Raw genomic sequence first — 21,802 nt, forward strand, 5'->3', positions numbered from 1 at the left:
TTAAAATAGAAATTAAAATACATCCCCCCCTTCTTTTTTTTAAGATGTACTTTTTTTTTTTTTTTAAATTTTAGAGCGAGACAGAGAGAGCATATGAGCAGGGGGAGGGGAGTGGGAAAGGGGAAGAGAATTTCAAGCAGACTCCCCACTGAGTGAGGAGCCTCACTCAAGCTTGGACCCAGGACTCTGAGATCATGACCTTACCCAAAATCAAAAGTCAGCTACTTAACCAACCGAGCCACACAGGCACCCCAAGTCACTCTCCTTCTTAAGATCATTTGATGGCTACCCACTTTATATCAACTTCTCATCAGCCGCATTAGACACACAAGAAAATAGTGAGGGAGTTATTACTACCCTAGAATGTATACATGGATAAATAAATGATGGCAATGAGGAAAAGTAAGTAAAGTGGGAAAAGAAGAAAGACTTTTCAGGCATAAAAGGGCTAAGACAGTTTACCATATTACAGACTCGAATTCTAAATGAATTACTAACAATTTTTTTCAACAAGAAGAAAAATGAAAGTGGAGACAAGCTACATAAAAATACTATGAAGCAGAAGTATTTACCAGATATGTCAGTAAATTAAATTATCACTCTTCGCAGATGATATGATACTATATGTGGAAAACCCAAAAGACTCCACTCCAAAACTGCTAGAACTTGTACAGGAATTCAGTAAAGTGTCAGGATATAAAATCAATGCACAGAAATCAGTTGCATTTCTCTACACCAACAGCAAGACAGAAGAAAGAGATATTAAGGAGTCAATCCCATTTACAATTGCATCCCAAACCATAAGATACCTAGGAATAAACCTAACCAAAGAGACACAGAATCTATACTCAGAAAACTATAAAGTACTCATGAAAGAAATTGAGGAAGACACAAAGAAATGGAAAAATGTTCCATGCTCCTGGATTGGAAGAATAAATATTGTGAAAATGTCTATGCTACCTAAAGCAATCTACACATTTAATGCAATTCCTATCAAAGTACCATCCATCTTTTTCAAAGAAATGGAACAAATAATTCTAAAATTTATATGGAACCAGAAAAGACCTCGAATAGCCAAAGGGATATTGAAAAAGAAAGCCAACGTTGGTGGCATCACAATTCCGGACTTCAAGCTCTATTACAAAGCTGTCATCATCAAGACAGCATGGTACTGGCACAAAAACAGACACATAGATCAATGGAACAGAATAGAGAGCCCAGAAATAGACCCTCAAATCTATGGTCAACTAATCTTCGACAAAGCAGGAAAGAATGTCCAATGGAAAAAAAAAGACAGCCTTTTCAATAAATGGTGCTGGGAAAATTGGACAGCCACATGCAGAAAAATGAAATTGGACCATTTCCTTACACCACACACAAAAATAGACTCAAAATGGATGAAGGACCTCAATGTACGAAAGGAATCCATCAAAATCCTTGAGGAGAACACGGGCAGCAACCTCTTCGACCTCTGCCGCAGCAACATCTTCCTAGGAACAACGCAAAAGGCCAGGGAAGCAAGGAAAAAAAAAAAAATGAACTACTGGGATTTCATCAAGATCAAAAGCTTTTGCACAGCAAAGGAAACAGTTAACAAAATCAAAAGACAACTGACAGAATGGGAGAAGATATTTGCAAACGACATATCAGATAAAGGACTAGTGTCCAGAATCTATAAAGAACTTAGCAAACTCAACACCCAAAGAACAAATAATCCAATCAAGAAATGGGCAGAAGACATGAACAGACATTTCTGCAAAGAAGACATCCAGATGGCGAACAGACACATGAAAAAGTGCTCCATATCACTCAGCATCAGGGAAATACAAATCAAAACCACAATGAGATATCACCTCACACCAGTCAGAATGGCTAAAATCAACAAGTCAGGAAATGACAGATGCTGGCGAGGATGCGGAGAAAGGGGAACCCTCCTACACTGTTGGTGGGAATGCAAGCTGGTGCAGCCACTCTGGAAAACAGCATGGAGGTTCCTCAAAATGTTGAAAATAGAACTGCCCTATGACCCAGCAATTGCACTATTGGGTATTTACCCTAAAGATACAAATGTAGTGATCCAAAGGGACACATGCGCCCGAATGTTTATAGCAGCAATGTCCACAATAGCCAAACTATGGAAAGAACCTAGATGTCCATCAACAGATGAATGGATCAAGAAGATGTGGTATATATACACAATGGAATACTATGCAGCCATCAAAAGAAATGAAATCTTGCCATTTGCAACAACATGGATGGAACTAGAGCGTATCATGCTTAGTGAAATAAGTCAAGCAGAGAAAGGCAACTATCATATGATCTCCCTGATATGAGGAAGTGGTGATGCAACATGGAGGCTTAAGTGGGTAGAAGAAGAATAAATGAAACAAGATGGGATTGGGAGGGAGACAAACCATAAGTGACTTTTAATCTCACAAAACAAACTGAGGGTTGCCGGGGGGAGGGGGTTTGGGAGAAGGGGGTGGGATTATGGACATTGGGGAGGGTATGTGATTTGGTGAGTGCTGTGAAGTGTGTAAACCTGGTGATTCACAAACCTGTACCCCTGGGGATAAAAATATATGTTTATAAAAAATAAAAAAATTAAAAAAAAAAAACAAACAAACAAACAAAAAAAAACACTAAGTTTTCTGTTTAATAAAAGAGTGACCTGGAAACATGGCCAACAATAACTTGAGAGTACATGGAGATGTTTGATGGGGAGGTCAAACATAATAAAAGTCCTTATCATGCTCAGGAAGAGAAGAGAAAAATCAGATGAAATTAGACTTTTTAAAACAATTTTTAATTAAATATGTAGATGAGAAAATTCAGGATAACATCTTAAATAATTAACAATAAAATCTATAGATTATAAACAGCAGAGGATAAACAAAATAAAGAAAATTATTTTTGGTTAAAGAAAAATTCAGTAAGTATTTTTAAAAAGCAAAGAAATAGGATGGCAAAAATAAATTGCAAAAAATGTTAATGTTGTCAGCAAGTACCAATATAACAGTAATAATAGTATTTACAAAAAATTAAACTCACCTGTTAAAAGACATATTAACTACTTGTCTTGAGTGCAAAAATAAAATCTAGATTTATGTTGTTAAGCCATACTCAAAAGAACACCACAGATGAGTTTTAAATTCTTAAAATAAATATTAGAAAAATAGTATATGCCATAACAATACTTATTTAAAAAATCAGGTGGTAGTATTAATATCAGAAGGAATAGATTATAAATTGAAGCATTATGGGGAGATGGAGAGGAGAAGGGAGTTGAGGGAAATTGGAGGGAGAGATGAACCATGAAAAACTATGGACTCTGAAAAACAATATGAGGGTTTTGAAGGGGTGGTGGGGTGGGAGTTGGGGGACCTTGGTGGTGGGTATTATGAAGGGCATGTATTGCGTGGAGCACTGGGTGTGGTGCATAAACAATCAACTCTGTTACACTGAGAAGAAATTAAATTTTTAAAAAATTAAATAAATAAAATAAATTGAAGCATTCATAAAAATAGGGGGAGACTACATCTATATAAAGAAATAATAACACAAAAGTTAATAATCATAAAATTATAGGCATTTAACAACACATTTAAAATATACAAAGCAATATTTGACAGAACTACAGTGATAAATGGACAGATCTAGTCAGAAGTGATGATTTCACACACAGGTAAATAAAAACTGAAGATAAAGACTTAAGCTTTCCAATCGAGAAGATTAAAAGGTAACTCCCCCCCCCCAGAAAAACAGAAGAAAATAGGAGCAAAGAAATAATAAAGCCAAGTATAAACACAAAAAACAAAAGATCAATGGAGAGTAAGTCTTAATGGAGGTAGAATAGCAGTTGTATACTTTTAAAAAAATGAATAAAAAGATAAAATTCAACCAAGATGGTAAAGAAAAACAAAGTAGGCATATATTAACCGATGTTAATAATGAAAAGAACATAATTATAAATTTAGTGGTATTTCAAAATTATAATAGCATTTTTACATATTTTCTTTTAGAGACATAAAACATCTATTGAACACTACATAAAAAACATTAGTTTCTTCCAAGGAGAAGAACTAGTCTGCAGTGGAAGGCAGATTTTGTTTTGAACAATCTGAGTGTATTCTCTGTTCAATAAAACTGTAACAAAAGGAAATAAACTTTAAAGATAATATACTATGTATACCAACATATATATACATATATTATGTGAATAATACATAATATATTACATTATATATTTAATATATGTGTATATATAACATTATAATTGCATTATATACATCTATATATAATATGTAAATAATATGTAATACTATGACTAATTTAATTCCAGTAGTTTTTCAAATGAATTAAATAGAATGATTGAATAATCAATAGAAATCAAAGATTGAATTAGAAATCAAATGCGTCCCATGAGTCATTAAAAAAAAAAGGGTCCAGAACTCTTACAGTTCAATAAGAGAAAGTTTTTAAAATGACCCAAAGGAAAAGTGAGAAAATTTAGGTATAGGCAATTCACAGAAAATAAAACACACTTGATTAACAGAAAGGTATGGAAAAAAAAAAGGCTCCAACTTAGTCATATTCAGGGATATTTTCATGAAAACAAAGAGATACTGCATTGCAACTGAATTGGCAAAACTAATTATAACGAAGATTGATAGGATGTGAACCAAACCAACTCCTATCCAGCTGTTAGAAGGGCAAATCAATACAACCACTTTGATAGCAAAGTGTCATGTCACTATGCTAGAAATTTTAGAAGTGTGTGCCCTGTCATTCAGTGGTTCCTCTCCAGGATAGGAAGTATCTTTTACTCTATTGAAACTTGCACCTACGTACACAAGAATGACATGTCCAAGAGTAATCACTGTAATTTTGTTTGCAACTGAGTAAAACTTGAAACAACGAATAAAATAAAAATAAAGTTTGTTACAATCATACATATCACCACGTATAACAATTATACAGCAGTAAAATCAATAAACCAAAAATACATGTTGGTGTGTGTGTAGGAGTTGTGCAAATGTCAAGGATAATACTGAGAGAAAATGAATTTGCAGAAATCGATAGAAAACATGGTTACTCAACATAAATCTTAGAAACATAGAGAAGATACATTGTTTATAATTACATACATATGTAGGAAATGTGAATGAAACATACATGGGAATGATCAATAAGTCTCAGAGGTTTGGGAACAGAATGAGCAAGCAGTTCACAGAAGGCTTTAATCACATGTAAAATATTACTTTTTAAAACAAAAGTTGTGGAGAAAAGATTCAAGATATATCAAAATAGCAAGAATGGATACAGCTGGGTACTGATTTCTGGTTTATGTTATGTGATTTTCTGTACAGTATGTTTAAAATATTTGACAACCTCCAAACTGAAAAATATAGTCCCTACTACAGTACTGGCACGTGAAAAACCTACATCACATGTAATTATTACTAGTGGTAATCCTTCTAACATTAGTATTTCGCTGGTAATACTGTAAGAGTTACTATCTTTACTACAAGTAATAATATAATTACTACAACCATCCATCCCTTACTCTTGCTTCTACCATTATTATTACCGTTAGGAGATCCAACCTGTTCTGAATGTTTTGGTAAAGGAAATAATTATCTTGCAAAAATAATAGTCATCTCTAGTATATCCCTTCTGTAGGCTGAAACTCCTATACATTAAATCGAACAAAGAATGTTATTTGCTTATTTAGCGCTTGATTAAGTCAGTCATTGAAAACTGAGGTTTATAAAATAACTATATTATTTGAGAACTTCTTTCTGAGAATATTTTCTCTTTCATAGCCTTCTGTTGGTTAACACTCTTGTAAGCAACCAAGAAGGCTTGGTTCTAGAACTAAGGACCAAAAAAAAGTCAACTTGTCCCCCCAAAAACAGCCATAACGCCATGGAGAAAGACTTGTGTTTCAATGATGTAATTTTATATTTGATTGTAATTAATTAATAATTATGCTATAGGGAAACTGATATTCTTGTCAATGAATACATTCTCTTTAAGCAGCATGGCATAGTAAGAAATACACTAATTAATGTCTTTCTCAGTTTTCTGCAATATAACACAACGACATATTAGGAAAAGAAAGCTAAAAACGTTCTACGAACCCTGAGAAGAGTGTAGGGAGGGTTTAGCCTTACCATTCAGTGATTCACGAATGTTTTCCTCCGTTTGTTTCTCCGAAAGGCCCAGGGGATTCTCCACGCCTGATTCTGCTTCCTGTACTTCAGCCGTTAAAGAAATTGGAAATTCACGGGGAAGCGGAGTTTGTCTTTCATAAGTTTGTTGATCATCCAAACACAGAGGAAGTTTAATAACCTATTCAGAGAGAAATGTCTTATCTAAACTGTTGAAATAGTGCACACACAGTTAATTTCACCCTAGAACAATGATACAATATGCAGACTCAAAAATGTCCATGATGAATTTTATTTTCCAAACCTTATATTTGCTTGCATTTTTTTGTATTAGCAGATTTACATAATTGTTTCAGATATTACCACTGTTTTATATAGTCCTGAGTTTTTTCTTTGTCTTGCCTTATAATTTTCTTTAATTTCTTCTCACAAATAACACTGTCTGATACTGGGATCAAGTTAGCAAATATTCACTCAGTATTCACTGTCTCCAAGAAACAATAATTCTAATTCAAATAAAAAAGATAAGATTGTAGAATCTAGTGGCGAAACTATGGGTGTTCATTGTGCCATTTTTTTTCAACTTTTCTCTATGTTTACAATTTTATTTTTATTTTATTTATTTTCATTTAATTAATTAGTTAATTAATTTTTATTTTATTTTTAGTTTTTAAAGATTTTATTTATTTATTTGACAGAGAGACAACGAGAGCAGGAATACAAGTAGCGGGAGTGGGAGAGGGAAAGCAGACTTCCCGTTCAGCAGGGAGCCTGATGTGGGGCTCCATCCCAGGACCCTGGGATCATGACCTGATCCAAAGGCAGACACTAATGACTGAGCTACCCAAGCACTTTTCTATGTTTACAATTTGAATAATAAAGTGCTTGGTGGAAAGAATCAATGACACAGGAAATGAAATATTTAGAAAAGTGCGGGAGTTTGGGAAATAATTAAAGGCTATCCTGCTTGCAGAGCTGCACCTCTTGGATTCTTTCACATACCCTATGGAGGCCCAATCAGACCTGTTCTCCTGTCTCCACGCTCCGGGTGTTAGCCTGAGTTCTATCCCTAATCACAACGTGGTAGAACATGTGAGGTCACAGCTAAGCCACATGCCCTGCCGCTTTCTTTCCACTAACAGACATGGGAGGGAAATGATCATAATTTATCTGAATTATTTCCTTTCCTCTCTTCTAAAGCTGCATTACAGAAACCACTTTTCTGTTCTAGTGGTTCACCCATCTTTTCTCTTCTCTGTTCCAAGTTATTATTTTTTTTTTCCTGAGCGACTCCAGAAAGAGTACTCAAAAATTACATTGACTTGTTCAAAAATTGCATTTAAGAAAACTCACGTTGGAAAAATCCTAATATTTTAGAATTTCACATAAGAGGAAAATCAGTTTTTAAGATAAGAAAATTTCATTTTTATCCTCATGAAAGAGAAGCAAATGCATTCCTATTTATTCTGCCTTATGCTCAGAAAATCCTCTCTTGACTAATGGCATTATGCTCATCAATAAGACTCACCTTGCAGCTCCCGTTCCATGAACTATAGAGAGAAGATCTGCTACCAAATAAGAAAGCTAGTAGACAATTACAAGCATCTGTGATGACTAATGGCCAGAGGGCTCTACAAATAAATCATAATATTATTTTTCACCAATTTTTAAAAAAAGGAATCAGGAAAAAAAAAAGGAAGAAAAGTTTAGTAATGTGTCCAAATCAAGTAGATTTTAGTGAAATCAAGCTTTCTAAGCTGTTTACCAAATAACTACTTCTCTTGATCTTGTAAATTTTAAACATCCCTTCCTGATTTATCTCAAATATAAAATGCTTATATCTTTACAATCAATACTGGTACTACCCAGATGACCTTTCATGAAATAAAATTGTTGCTGACTTTCCTTGCTGTAATTGAAACCTCTGAATTTTAGGTAACAGTTGGTAAAAATTATAGATGCCTTTCACATTAGCTAGCAAACTTATATCCATATTTATTTTTTATTACAACTCTATTTTTATTTTTATTCCATTTTGATTTTTTGGTACAATATTCAAGTCACCAATTAATTAAATATTTTGTTATGGGTTATCTACTGTTTTCTTCAAAATTTGGATGATTTTTCAATAACTCCTTTGAATTCATTTTCAAATGCATTTACGTTATGTTTCTACATGTTAGAAACTTTTATAAACTTCTGATCCTGACACCCACCTCCAAACAACTGAATCAAAATCTCTGGGAACAAGACCTAACCATGGTATTATAAATGCTTCCTACATGATTTCAGTGTACAGTCAGATTTGACTCAGAATGGCACTATTTTCAGAATAAGTAGAAAGGCAAATATTTGGATTTAGATTCAGATTTATTTTCTTAACAGCAACTATAATATCTCAAAATGATATTTCAACAAAACATTTTAATGGATTTAGCTAAAAGGGGAAAAAAAAAAGCCAGCTGATTCAACTTCAAATAAGTAAGAAATAGGAAGACCATCACAGAAGAAGGATATAGAGCTGCTTATTTTTTTTTTTTAAGATTTTATTTATTTATTTGACAGAGAGAGATCACAAGTAGGCAGAGAGGCAGACAAAGAAAGAGGAGGAAGCAGGCTCCCAGCTGAGCAGAGAGCCTGATGCGGGGCTCGATCCCAGGACTCTGGGATCATGACCTGAGCCGAAGGCAGAGGCTTTAACTGACTGAGCCACCCAGGCGCCCCTAGAGCTGCTGATTTTTAACCCAACACTGCGTGTGTTTCCTGGAAGTGTTTATATTTAATAGCCCCATTACTTTGGTAGATAGATGATGGTAATAGGTAGGCAGATAGATACATACATAAACAGACAGATAGATACATACATAAATAGATTAGATTAGATTGACTGAGAGCTACCTAGCCAGTTAGCTCGATAAACAAACAGATTGGGAAAAGTCAAACATGTAGGTAAGGGGAAAAAAAAAAAGACATTTTATGATATAGGCACTGTGGCAAGACATCATAATCAGGAGGAACAAATTTGGACATACAGGACAGAAGTTGACTAAAGTTGTGTTGGAATGCTTTATACTTTCTGTATGCTGCCATTTTATTTATTTATTTTTGAATCCCCCATGGTATTTGCTTAGAATGAATTTATGCAATGACAATTCTGCTAAAAGGCTTGGTTAGAAAATACATTTCCAAACATATACAAGTAAATGATATATCCTCACAGGTTTTTTGGAGTGATTTTTTTTTTTTTAATTTCTGAGGTAAATCATATAGCATGTTTTTAAGTAGTATTTATGGGTGGTAAAAGGAGCTTTGTAATGGTCATTTTTATCCTGTGGAAATGTGGGTCATTAATTGTTTTTTTTTTATATGAATACATGCCTATCTCACAAAATAAATGGCAACCATCCAGAAGGCACAGACTCTATCTGATCTCATATATATATATAGAGTAAGCAGTGCCCAATACATAATAGTAGCTCAGTTAGTACTTCTGATAAGGAAACATCATAGCCTTACACCCAAGTTGCTGGGACAGATCATCTCCAGCAGCAACAAATTATAAAATGAAAATTGAAAGATTTGGGTGACTTCCCTGGGCCACTCATGACTTACAAGCTTGGGTTAAATTTTCTTTAAGATTTCTGCCAATTCTAGGATGGTATTCTTTCTTTGTAGAAATCAATTTAATTGGCATCAAGAAAGCATTAGGATGTGATTACTTTTATTTTATTTTTTTTTATTTTTAAAGATTTTATTTATTTATTTTAGAGAGAGAGAAAGTGAGAGAGAGAGAGAGAGCATGAGAGGGAAGAAGGTCAGAGGGAGAAGCAGATTCCCTGCAGAGCTAGGAGCTGGATGTGGGACTTGATCCTGGGACTCTGGGATCATGACCTGAGCCAAAGGCAGTGGCTTAACCAACCGAGCCACCCAGGTGCCCAGAATGTGATAGCTTTAATAGGTTTATGATCCTTGTTGAAATTTTCAAAGCACAAAAAGTAAGGTAAAGGCTAAAAATAAGCAGCTTTAGAAAAATTTTAAATTCTTTTTTCCACTCCTAAATCATATTACAAACCTGAAAGTAGAGATTGCACAGCCAGTGGTCCAAGTCCAAACAAATCAAATCTTCCGTTTTCCTGAAGTTGTCGAGTCTCTGATCATAATGTCCTCGGAGAAGGGGACACTTGAATTTTCCCTCTACTACATCAAAGTTGTTATCACACAAAGGAAAGGCTGCCCAGCCCACCACCCAGGCAAAACAAGTGTATTTCCCACGAAGGAGACAGAGTTCAAACAAGAAAGCCATGCCAGGTTTCACATCTTTCTTAGGAGGGAGTACCTAGGAAAAGATACCAAGACAAGGGAAGATTAGGATACTTGTACATGGAAACACACTATATTCACTGAAGCCTATGTCCAATTTATAATTAAGTAAAGAGTGGGTCTTACTTCTATTTTTTCCCTTAAAAATTAACCATTGTCAATAATGATGCAATAAACCTTAGGCGTACATATACCCTTCCAAATTAGTGTTTTCATCTTCTTTGGGTAAACACCCAATAATGGAATTATTAGATCACATGGTATTTCTATGTTTTCTTTGAGGAAACGTCATACTGCTTTCTACAGAAGTATTATTTATAATAGTCAAGATATGGAAGCAACCTAAAAGCTCCCTCCTGAGAGACAAATAGAGAAGGAGGATGTGGTGTGTGTAGAATATCTATATATAATGGAATATTACACAACCATTAAAAAGGATGAGATCATGCCATTTGCAACAACATGAAAGGATCTAGAGAGTAAGTCAGACTGAGAAAGACAAAGACTATATGAGTTCACATATGTGGAACCTAAAACAAACAACAAGAATAAAAACAAACAAACAAAAACCAAATGAATAAACAAAAAGCAGAATCAAACCAATAAGCACAGAGAAGAAAGTGATGGTTGTCAGAGGGGAAGGGATGGGAGGCTGGATAAGATGGGTGAAGGGGAGTGGGAGATACAGGCTTCCAGTCACGGACTGAGTAAGTCACAGGAAGAAAAGGTACAGCATAAGGAATAAAAACAATGATATTGTAATAGTGTTGTATTGTGGCAGATAGTAGCTATACCTATAGTGAGCACAGCACAATGTTTACACTTAGTTCACTGTTATATACACCTGAAACTGATGGAACATGTGTGTCAACTACACACACACAAAAAAAAAAAAAATTAAAGAAAAATTCACTCTTGGATGCATTTACATGAATAACCTTTCCAGTTCAAAGTAATTGAGCAAACACACTGCTATGAAAATGGGACCCAAGCAACAAGACAAATTTGACCCTTCCCGTTCCAGATTCGGCACTATGGTCTTTGGGAATCAAACTTGTAATCTGTTACCTAACACCAGAGACTGTATTTGAGTCCTTTTTACTTGAGCTGGCCCTTCTATTGTATAACAGTTTCTATCAATTGTCACCATCATGGTTCTACTTGCCTGTCACTCATCTTTGTAGTGCTCATGTACCCAGCACAAGTGCTTGACATCAAAGAGATGCTTTTTCAAAAGGTGGTTAAACAAACTACTGCACTCCAGAGAAACTATTCCTAGTCATATTGATAGCTTGCATTACTATTGAAAGGTCTACCTCTTGAAAGAAAAATAGTGTCCCATTTAATTCTGTGACTATCCTGTTTATTTCAGTTGACATTATAATGCACGTCACTGTATAAGCAACCTGTCAATGTTCGATAAACAGTGTTAGGCATAAGGATGAATGAAATGATCAGATTGACCAAACCATCTTTTCAGGTCCCCTGTTGTAGAGATGGAGCCTGTGCTTTGGCCTTTTAAAAAAGAAATTTAGGGGACACCTGAGTGATTCAGTCATTTAAGCATCTGCCTTCTACTCAGGTCATGAGCCCAGAGTCCTGGAATCAAGACCTGCATCAGGCTCCCTGCTCAGAGGAGAATCTTCTTCTCCCTCTCCTTCTACCCCTCCCCTTGCTCTCACTCTCTTGCTCTCAAAATGAATAAATAAAATCTTAAAAAAAAAAAATTTAAGGAAGTGCAAGACATGAAAACTCCTTTTTTTTTAATAGAGTATAAGCTTGAGTTTCATTTTAAAATTCTATGTGACTAATTATAAATGGGCAAAGATAAATACTTGCTTAAGATTATTTTATAAATTTATCCAAAAGTCCATAGGCATATTTTATATGATTTATGTAAATATTCTAAGACTTAGTTTATGTTTAAAATGAAACAGAAGCATCTGTTGAAAAATACCATAACCCTGTGGCAGCTGCTATTAAACCATTAACAGGATCAGGTTTCATTTAAACCAGATTTACCATTTTCTACAACAGCCCATGGGAAAGCTAAAAACATTAGACACAAATTACTGACAAAAGAGATTCTTAATCAAGCCATACTTTTCATTTGGCTATTTGGCTGTGAGTAACCTTTGTGATAGGAAAATAAAACCTAAATGAGAAAGAGGAAGAGGAAAAATTGAGTCAGAAACCTGGTTTGGATCATCATTTAAAAATAAAGCTGAACTGAGGTCATTACAATAATTTTATCTATTCTCATCCCTGACTTTAGAAGCACCCACCTTGTACTAACCTGATCTGACTCAGTGATATGTTCAAAGTAGATAAAATAAGAATTTGAGCCATACTGACCCAATTCTATTAAGTTTCTGTGGTCACAGGCTATGACTTCTGGTTTTTGTATCAAGGTTTTGATGTACTCAAGTCTCTTCACTGATAAATGACCAGGAGGGACACCTGGGTGGCACAGACGGTTAAGTGTCAGACTCTCGTTTTCAGCTCAAATCATAATCTCAGGGTGGTGAGATCATACCACACATTGGGTTCCCCACTCAGCTCGGAGTCTGCTTGAAATTCTCTCTCCCTCTCCCCATCACCCTCCCATCTGTGCTGTCTAGAATAAGTAAATGAAGTTTACAAAATAAAACAAATAAAAGACCAGGGGATAAGCAATTCTTCACAAAATTGATACAAATATCAGGCTGGACAATAAGTATAAAAATGTTCATAAAAACATGAAATGCACATAATTATTAATATCATTATTATTATTATCTGAAGACTCTATCCAAACTATTTCCAAGATGAGTTAGATTACAGTTTATTTAATAAAGAAGAAAAGAACATATCAAAGTAAAAATTCATCTGTAAAAATGTAAAATACCAGTATTGTTTTGCATATGAGGAACAACTGTTCAAGGCTACCAGACATAACCTATAACCACCAGCTTAGCTCATGACTGCTGTAACCATGTAAATAAGAAGCCAATTCTCATGCACAAAAGGAAGCTCCACTGCAACCTATTTCACAATATAGAAGAGTCACATGCAACTACCCTGACTGCTGGGAAAAAAAAAAAAAAACATAGTATATGAACATGACAAAATATAGTCAGTGGTATTGATTGAAAAGCAAGATAAGAGCTATATGTTATCAAATAAAAGAATTTACTTTATGTGACAATAGTTGTCTTATCTTATTTAATCTTTCAGTGTTTTTCCCTCACCGTGTATCATAGGAAAGATCGGTTGCTCTGTAATGTGTAGCTGGGGACTCATTCTTTTCCTCTTTGGCAACAAAGGATCACTAAGTTTCATTGTGTCTCTCAGAGGATCCTCTCCATAAACCTGAATACTTCCACAGCTGTCTTATGATGTAATATTTCCATGAGCATAATTGAATTGAATGCTATATAATGAGGGATTGAATGCTATATAATGTAATTGAATGCTATATAATGAGGGAAATAAATGTACTGGTCTCTGCCAACCACCACTGCCATCTCATCATGAGAGTCTTGGTGGCTGGGGGGTCACAATGTCCCTAATTTTCTTAGTATCAAGAAGAGCCTACTTTTTGAAGGCAGAGACACTATAGAGCTTAAGTTCAGTGGGTGACATAGGATGAAAGAGAATGTGCACGGGAAAGGAGAGTAATGAACAAGCAAAATCCAGGAAGCAAACAATAATTCTGAAGGCTGAAGGTTGCATGGAAAATTGGAAAAGAAAGTAAAGTTCTTTCCACTTGGGTACCAAATAGTATGAAAGTGAAGCAAAACAGAGACGATTAGGATAGTCTTTCAAAATGACAAAAATGCATATTGATAAAGTATTCTTCAATCTTCTTGACTTTATGGAATTTTGAAAAGGATTATTATTTTTATAATCAGAAAAAAATTAACAAAGTGATTTCAAAAACAGAAGGCCCATGGGGCATCTGCATGGTTCAATCAGTTAAACATCTGCCTTAGACTCAAGTCATGATCACAGGCTCCTGGGATTGAGTCCCACATCATCAGGCTCCCCGTTCAGTTGAGAGCCTGCTTTTTCTCCTCCCTCTGATGCTTTCCCTACTTGTGCTCTTTCCCTCTCTCATTCTTTTTCAAGTGAATAAATATAATCTTAAAAAAATTAAATTTAACTTTAAAAACCAGAAGACTTTCTGCTTCTGCTAGTGAGGGAGATGATCATAAATTATCATAATTCCCATTATAATAAAGAAAAACACCAGTTAAGTTACACATTTATGTATATTATTGAACCCTCAGGGGAACTGAGGACACAAAGAAACTTAGGGGAAACTAAATCTCAGAGAGGAATAAGTCTTTCATATATGAACTAAGACTCAATGGGGGCTTTAATCTTAGGAAACAGGTGAGGGAGCAGACCTGTCATTGGGTGAGAGCCTTTACAGATAGAAGGAGAAACTGGTCAAAAATAGAGCAATCTTGGACTAATGTGGAATATTGAATACATAGGAGCCCCCAGATGCACAGTGAGTCCTCACTATATACCAACTCTCAACCTTAGGACTTGTATCCAGAACTCAGCAGCATATGAGTAATTAGATCCAGGGTGAGAGTCCAAGAAAGATCTCCAGTGGCACAAAAGTCCTGAGGCAGGGATGGGGAGCACAGCAGAGTCCTAGTTACATGGTGTTTGAACACCAAGCCAGACTGGAAGGAGAAATATTTTATCTCTCAAGACTTTTGAAAAACAGTGATGAATTAAAACTAACTAAAGCTATAACTTAACCCCCACTTAGCTTAATTCTAATCAGAGAGATCATTCCCTCACCCCAGCTGCCTGACAGAGACAGATTTTTAGTGGGGGATAAATATTTTCTACTTCAGTCTTTAAAAGTCCTTTATATACTGTGTCTGCCCCCACAGAAGCAGGAATATATGATGTCTAGACAAAAGATAACAACCAATGAAAACTGACCCACAACTGACTCAGATGTTAAAATTAACAAAGAGATTAAACAATCATAATTAGGATTTAAAAAAATAGAGGAAAAGATAGAAATAAATAATTGAAGGGAGGAAACTCCAGGAGAGAACTTGTAAAAAGTTTAGAACAACAACAAAAAAAAGTCATAAAATACTTGAAATGAAAAGTTTATTGAGTGGACAGTAGAAATGGACATACCAGGAAAAGAATAGATGAACTCAATGAGAAATCAATAAAAATATACACAAAGATAAAATAAATAAAAACAGAAAAAAGAAAAAACAAGATCCAAGCATGTAAGAACCTTTGGGACAATAATGAATACACGTAATTGGAGTCCTGAAGGAAAAAGGGAGAGACAATGGTTACAGAGAAAAAATTTTGAAAAGATGATCACTGAGAATTTACCAATATTGATCAAAGACATCAACCCACAAAACCAAGGAAGCTAAGAAAATCCTAACAAAACAAAATAATATGCAAATAACACCCAGGCTTATCATAGTCTAACTGTTAAATATCAAAGATAAAAAATCTTAAAAATACAGCACCATCTATAATATGTAACATGAAAGTTTATTATTGGCTGTCAAAGAAAGGGTCATACTTGGTCAAGTATCCATATTTTTTTATTGTGAAGTCCTGAGTATTATATAAAAATATTTATATCATATGGAAAACTTTTTCTTTCTTCTTTCTTTTTTTCTTTCTTCCTTTCTTTCTTTTTGTACTGTATTATTCTGGTCATATAGTTGCTCTTCTCTCTGGCACTGAACAAAAGGTTTCCAGAAACTTTGGTTAAGAAAACCCTCCACTTTTTGCTTCTTGGTAGGCTGTTTCTTGCATAACTGATATCTTATCATTTTATATTTACCATATAATTTGTAATTCCTTAGCATCACTTTAAAACCCTAATGCAGCTTCACCACAGTCTAAGTTTCTTGTATTATTTCCTATTAAACTTGCACAGATTAAAATATATAATGCATATACATACATATTAAGTACTGTCAAAATTATTGTCTTGAACATCTGCCCATCACACACACACACAGAGGCTCATAAGAACCTCTTTATCAGGAAATCCTTCTTCCCAAATTCTGCTCATTATAACCAAGGAATTTTGATATTTGAATATTGTTTGATATTTGAATATTGTTCAGTTTAAACAATACTTTGAGATAATAATTTCTAATCTACATGTCCTCAAGCAGAAGTACAGTCAGGTGGGGCCCAGATATGGGCTAGGAGACTTAATGTGTTTTCATAACAATTACTTAGTTTTTCTAAGAATTTTAAAGCACTTAAACATAAAGTAAATAATTATTATAGGAAGAAAAGAGTTATAAATACATAATGACATCAGAAAAGGGCATCTTTAGAAATTTGTTGAGAAATACAGATTATCTAACAAAATTTCTGATAATATATACAACACAAACATGGAGAAAAGGTGTTATATTCAATCCCTTGCTCAGTTAGAAATTGGTTCTAGAATATGAAAGACAGTTGTTCATTCTCTACCTGAACCCTGCATTGATAGGAAGGTTTGCCAGTTTATATGGTAAGTTAAACCATGTGAGAACAGTTCTAATTTTAGGAAGCTCCCAGTCACTCCTAAGAAGTCATGATGTCATTAATGCTGTTGGTTAAATATTTCTAGCTCTTCACCTTCTAAGCGTATGGCAGGATTGTACTTCCAAGCTCCATAGTGGTTGGGTGGGACCTTTGACTGGTTCTGTCCAATGATCCTTAAGTGAACATAATAAGTATCACTTCCGGGCTGGAGCATTTATTCTTGGTTCTAGACCTTTGAGAGTTCTCTTTTGCCACAGTGACAAATGACATCCCAGATGGTGCTCTTTCAAACAGTCTTTAACTCAGAGTGAGAATGGGTTCAACGGAACCTCTGCTTTCCTGGAGTGGACATAGAGCTTAAGTGAAAAATAAACTTCTACTGTATTAAGCCTCTGAGATGCCATGAGGATTTTTTGTTACTATAGAATAACCAAGCTAGTGTAGACTCCTTTGCTGGCCCTTCCTTGTATTTACTCAAATCTAGTCTTAACTGTTATATAAAGATGATTATTGTGCCAAAAGAGCTCAGAGCCACAGGTCTAAGTCACTGGAGATTAAGTCAAGGGTATAGAGGTTTTTGTCAGGTTAATGACAAAGCCAATATTAGAGGAACATGCAAATACTCATATAGTCAGTCCTTCCATAGATAAAGCAGAATATTCCATAATGCTTAAATTGTTGCCGGTAAGTCTACCATGGTGCTGCTCACACATGGCTTCAATTCTGATTTTTCTAAATGCATCTTAAATGGTTTTCTTGACTTTATGTATAGATTACTTGAATCCTAATTGTTCATTCCCATTTTCTTTAATTACTACCCTGCTTTAAAAGAGAAACTATATATCTTAGTGGTTAAAAGCAAGAGCTTTGGGGTGCCTGGGTGGCTCAGTGTCTGCCTTCGGCTCAGGTCATGGTCTCAGGGTCCTGAGATCGAGCCCCACATTGGGCTCTCTGCTCAGTGGAGACCCTGCTTCCCCTTCTCTCTCTGCCTGCCTCTCCGCCTACTTGTGATCTCTGTCTGTCAAATAAATAAAAAATATTTAAAAAAAAAAAAAAAGCATGGGCTTTGACATTAAATAAACATGAGGTCAAATCCCAGTTTCTCACTTAAGTAGGAATCCTATCATCTCCGGATTTCATTTCACCATTTATTAAATGCTGCTGGTAGTACTTGGGGTTTGGAGGAAAGGGGATGACAGCGGTGACAAAGGGAAGGTGGCAGGTATACAGAAGGGTGATAAACTAAACGGTGTCTTCCAGGACTACCATTCTAAGGAATAAGGGGAGTCCAGGAAGTAAATAAATACACTTAATTTGCAGTAGAAATCACAAAATGTTCTTTCTTAGACAGACAGCTCTGGACAGATGAGTGGGAATTGATGCCACAGCACAGAGTAATCTAGGTTATCCAGTGAGAGTTTTATAGTACCATTATTTGCCTCTCCATTCCCTCAGCCAAGATAAATAAATAGACAAATGAGCTCTAATCCCCAGTCTTTCTGTTGTGGGATAAAAGAAAGTAATTATTCTTGGAAACTTATCTTGGACTAAGGATCAAGGACAGAGGGTGGTGACAGCTATTACTGTCATAGCTTCTGAGAGAAAAATCTTACTTTCTACACCATTGGAATACCATCCTCTCTCCTGTGCAAATGTAGTCATTCCAGGTCCCTGTTTTTTCTAAAGAAAATTGGTTTTTTGTTTGTTTTCCTTAATCCTAGAAGGTAGTCTATCAAAAGTGAACATTTGTTGAAAGTTTACAAAAAACAAGGTACCTTTTAAATCACTTTATCCTTGTCAACTCAATCACCACCGTAATTCTATGAAGTAGATTTTGTTATTAACTCCATTTTTATGAATGACACAAATCAGACAAAAAGACCGAGCATCAAGTCACACTGAAAAGAGATGTAGAGAGTGGAGCTGGTTTCTGACCTGGCAATCTACTGAAGCACCATTCATGCTCTTATGCTTCCTGAATGTAGGAGGTGCAGCATCAGAAAGCCTACCTTGGCTTCATGGAGAAGAAGCCCATGGTCTTTCTTCTCTACCCTATTTACTTCTCTTCTTGATCCCTACACACTGAGAATCTACGGCTCTTCCTCCATGTACTTCAGCCTGTTCTCTCTTAAATTGCTTACTCTGAGTTCAGCCATTGAAAGTAGACATGGGCTTACCAAGAAAAAACAGTTTTACTACAATAAAACTCCATTCTCCAGAATCCTTAATGAGCGGGTCTTCCTGAAGGGCTAGATTCACCAGACAGCTTGCAGATTAGTCATTCAGAGCAATCTTCCTGAAAAGGGTGTTCAATTCCATGATCTCTCAAAACCTACAGACCCTGAATCTAATTTTTGGATTTCTCAACAACTAACATAACTATTTGAGGAACATCGATAAACATACAATGGCATCCTCAAGGATCTAGACTCCTAGTCCCCCAAGATTAATTTGTGTAAGAGTTATCCAAGGGTGCTTATCAAAAATGCAGATTTCCAGGCTCATTCTCATCCTTGAATCAGTAACATGGGGTGAGGCTTGAGAATATGAATTTTAACAAGTATGCCAAGGTAAAGGTAATTCAAGTGGTTCATCAGGCCATACTTCGAGTATCACCATCCAATATGGACAGAAAGATAAGACAGGTTTGTGTGTCCTTAATCATATGACTTACACAGCTTAGGGCAACCACATTTCTGTCTAAAATCAAACTGATTCATACCTGAATAATTACGGGCTAAAAAATATGACCTTTCCCCCCTTTTCTATCAAACATGACTGAAATCAAGAGGAAATATATGGCATGTCATCTCATTATATTGAAATTCCATTACCTGACCTCAACCTCAATATGTCATAACTCATCTCTTCACATGCTCCTCAAATGTTCAACTAAGAATATTTCACTCTAGGGAGATGGCAAAATCTAATTGAATATTTTAATTTAGAAAATTCAGTTCTGGGATTTCTATACCCCCCCCTTTTTTTTACTGTGAAAACAAAAAGTTGAATTTTCTTTTCAGTTTCTCCTTGTTAGGCAAAAGATAAATTTTCCCTTCATTGTCCCTGAGAGTTGAACACATTGGGGAAAAATTGGGCACAGCCCATTACTTTTCCAAGCCCCTGTGACTGAGCCTCAATGCACAAAAAGATGGCATTCCTGAACATCTGCAGCATGATTAGATCAAAGACCAACAAATTAACCACAAATGGTTTTACAAGGAACAGGCAAATATATCATTTGGAAAGGAGAAACTTTTGGCAATGATTGCTAATCAACGTTTTTCCTTTGGGCCACCCACTTCACACCAAAGATATCTACTCATAACAGTAATACCTGGGCAGCATTTCCTATTTTACAAAACTCTTATGTACACATGATCACATTTGATCTACATGTCAGTCCTATTACAGCATCAATATTAGCCCATTTTACAGGTGATGGAAAAACAATTAGGAAAGTAATGGTTCACTCACATTTTCCCAACTACTAAATTGTTGATTTGACTATATCAAAAATGATATCCCACTTTACCACTTCCTTCGATTCATTCAATCATTCATTCACAGACATTTTATTAAATGCCCATATTGTACCATTTTTGGCACTAAGGATAAAAAAATGGAATGAAGACAAAGAAACTTCCTTTTCTCTTTGAGCTACTCTCTAGAGCAGGAAGGGATGGTGAATAGCCAAATAAGACAATTTTAATAGTAACAAACGCTCTGACTTATCACAACTGATGTTGGAAATAATCAAGATAAAATAGTGGTGTACTGGAAAAGGACCAGAGGAGCTATTCTGTTAAGAACATCTAGTTGAAGAAAGGGAGAGTTAACCTGAGACCAGCCACATCACAGTGAAGGGAGGAGCCCTCCTAGGCAGGAAGCCACAAGCAATCCCACGGCCCTGCAACAAGAATGAGCTGGTTGTATTCAGAGACTGGAAAGGAGTGGAGTGAAACACATGAGCAGGGAAGGAGTATTAAATAAAATGAGAGAAGGGGATAGAAATGAGATCACATGCTGAAGGCCCAGGTAAGGAATTTAGATTTTATTTTCAATGCCATGGAGAGCCACTGGAAAATCATAAGCAGAGGCTTGCTGTGATCCGATTTGCAGTTTACTATACTGACTTTCAATGGTCCTTGAGCTCATGATGCTTTTGTTTGAACAGAAATCATTTCCCTGCCTTCACCATGAGCTTTGAGAGCCCCATCGGTTGAAAAGTCACTGACTACAGCCTGGTATATGTATGAGGCCGATAAATGTGAAAAGATAACTGGCTCTCTTCTTGGCAATGAACAGGCCATATGACCTTGTGACCCTACTCAGCCCTTTGTGACTTCACTCAGTGTTCATTCGAGAATTAGGGTCTTAGAAGTAATTGTGAAGCATTTTGTATAGATGTTGAAATACTAAAACATATTTCCTCTGAATGTGAGCGAGTTCAAATATAGAAGCAAGTTTCTCCTCTTTAGAGAATTCAAAATGATTTGATTGTTGAATTGCATGCAAAGTGAACAAGAACTACTATTTGGTAACTAGGGCATTCTTAACTCTGAATACATCAGATGTGAACAGATGTAGAGAGCAGATACAGAGGGCAAGGATAGATTTGTGGCATTACAAAAGCATTTGCAATAAAATAAAGAATGTCAATCTGCATAAAACACCAGAATGTTTTTAAAGTTAAAAAAAAAAATTCAACTAGGAGGCAGGCAATAGCTGACCATTTAAAGCCTGCAATGAGACTGAATTTTTTAGATTTGTTC

The 21,802-nt window shown here is 35.5% G+C and overlaps 1 protein-coding gene across 1 annotated transcript in view; it reads right to left on the reverse strand.

Annotated features, from left to right (window-relative positions):
* Positions 1 to 21,802, reverse strand: part of LOC101675906 — a gene marked incomplete at its 5' end in the record, with an annotated part of 303,240 nt that overhangs the window by 187,670 nt on the left and 93,768 nt on the right. Inside the window, 2 exons of the mRNA XM_004753752.2 lie at positions 6,144 to 6,354; positions 10,246 to 10,509. Of these exons, the coding sequence (XP_004753809.2) occupies positions 6,144 to 6,354; positions 10,246 to 10,509 (475 nt within the window). The remainder of the gene's footprint in view (positions 1 to 6,143; positions 6,355 to 10,245; positions 10,510 to 21,802) is intronic.

Source organism: Mustela putorius, unplaced genomic scaffold (genome assembly GCF_011764305.1).
Source record: "Mustela putorius furo isolate JIRA1106 unplaced genomic scaffold, ASM1176430v1.1 tig00003870_pilon_pilon_pilon, whole genome shotgun sequence".
NCBI classification, from domain to species: Eukaryota; Metazoa; Chordata; class Mammalia; order Carnivora; family Mustelidae; genus Mustela; species Mustela putorius.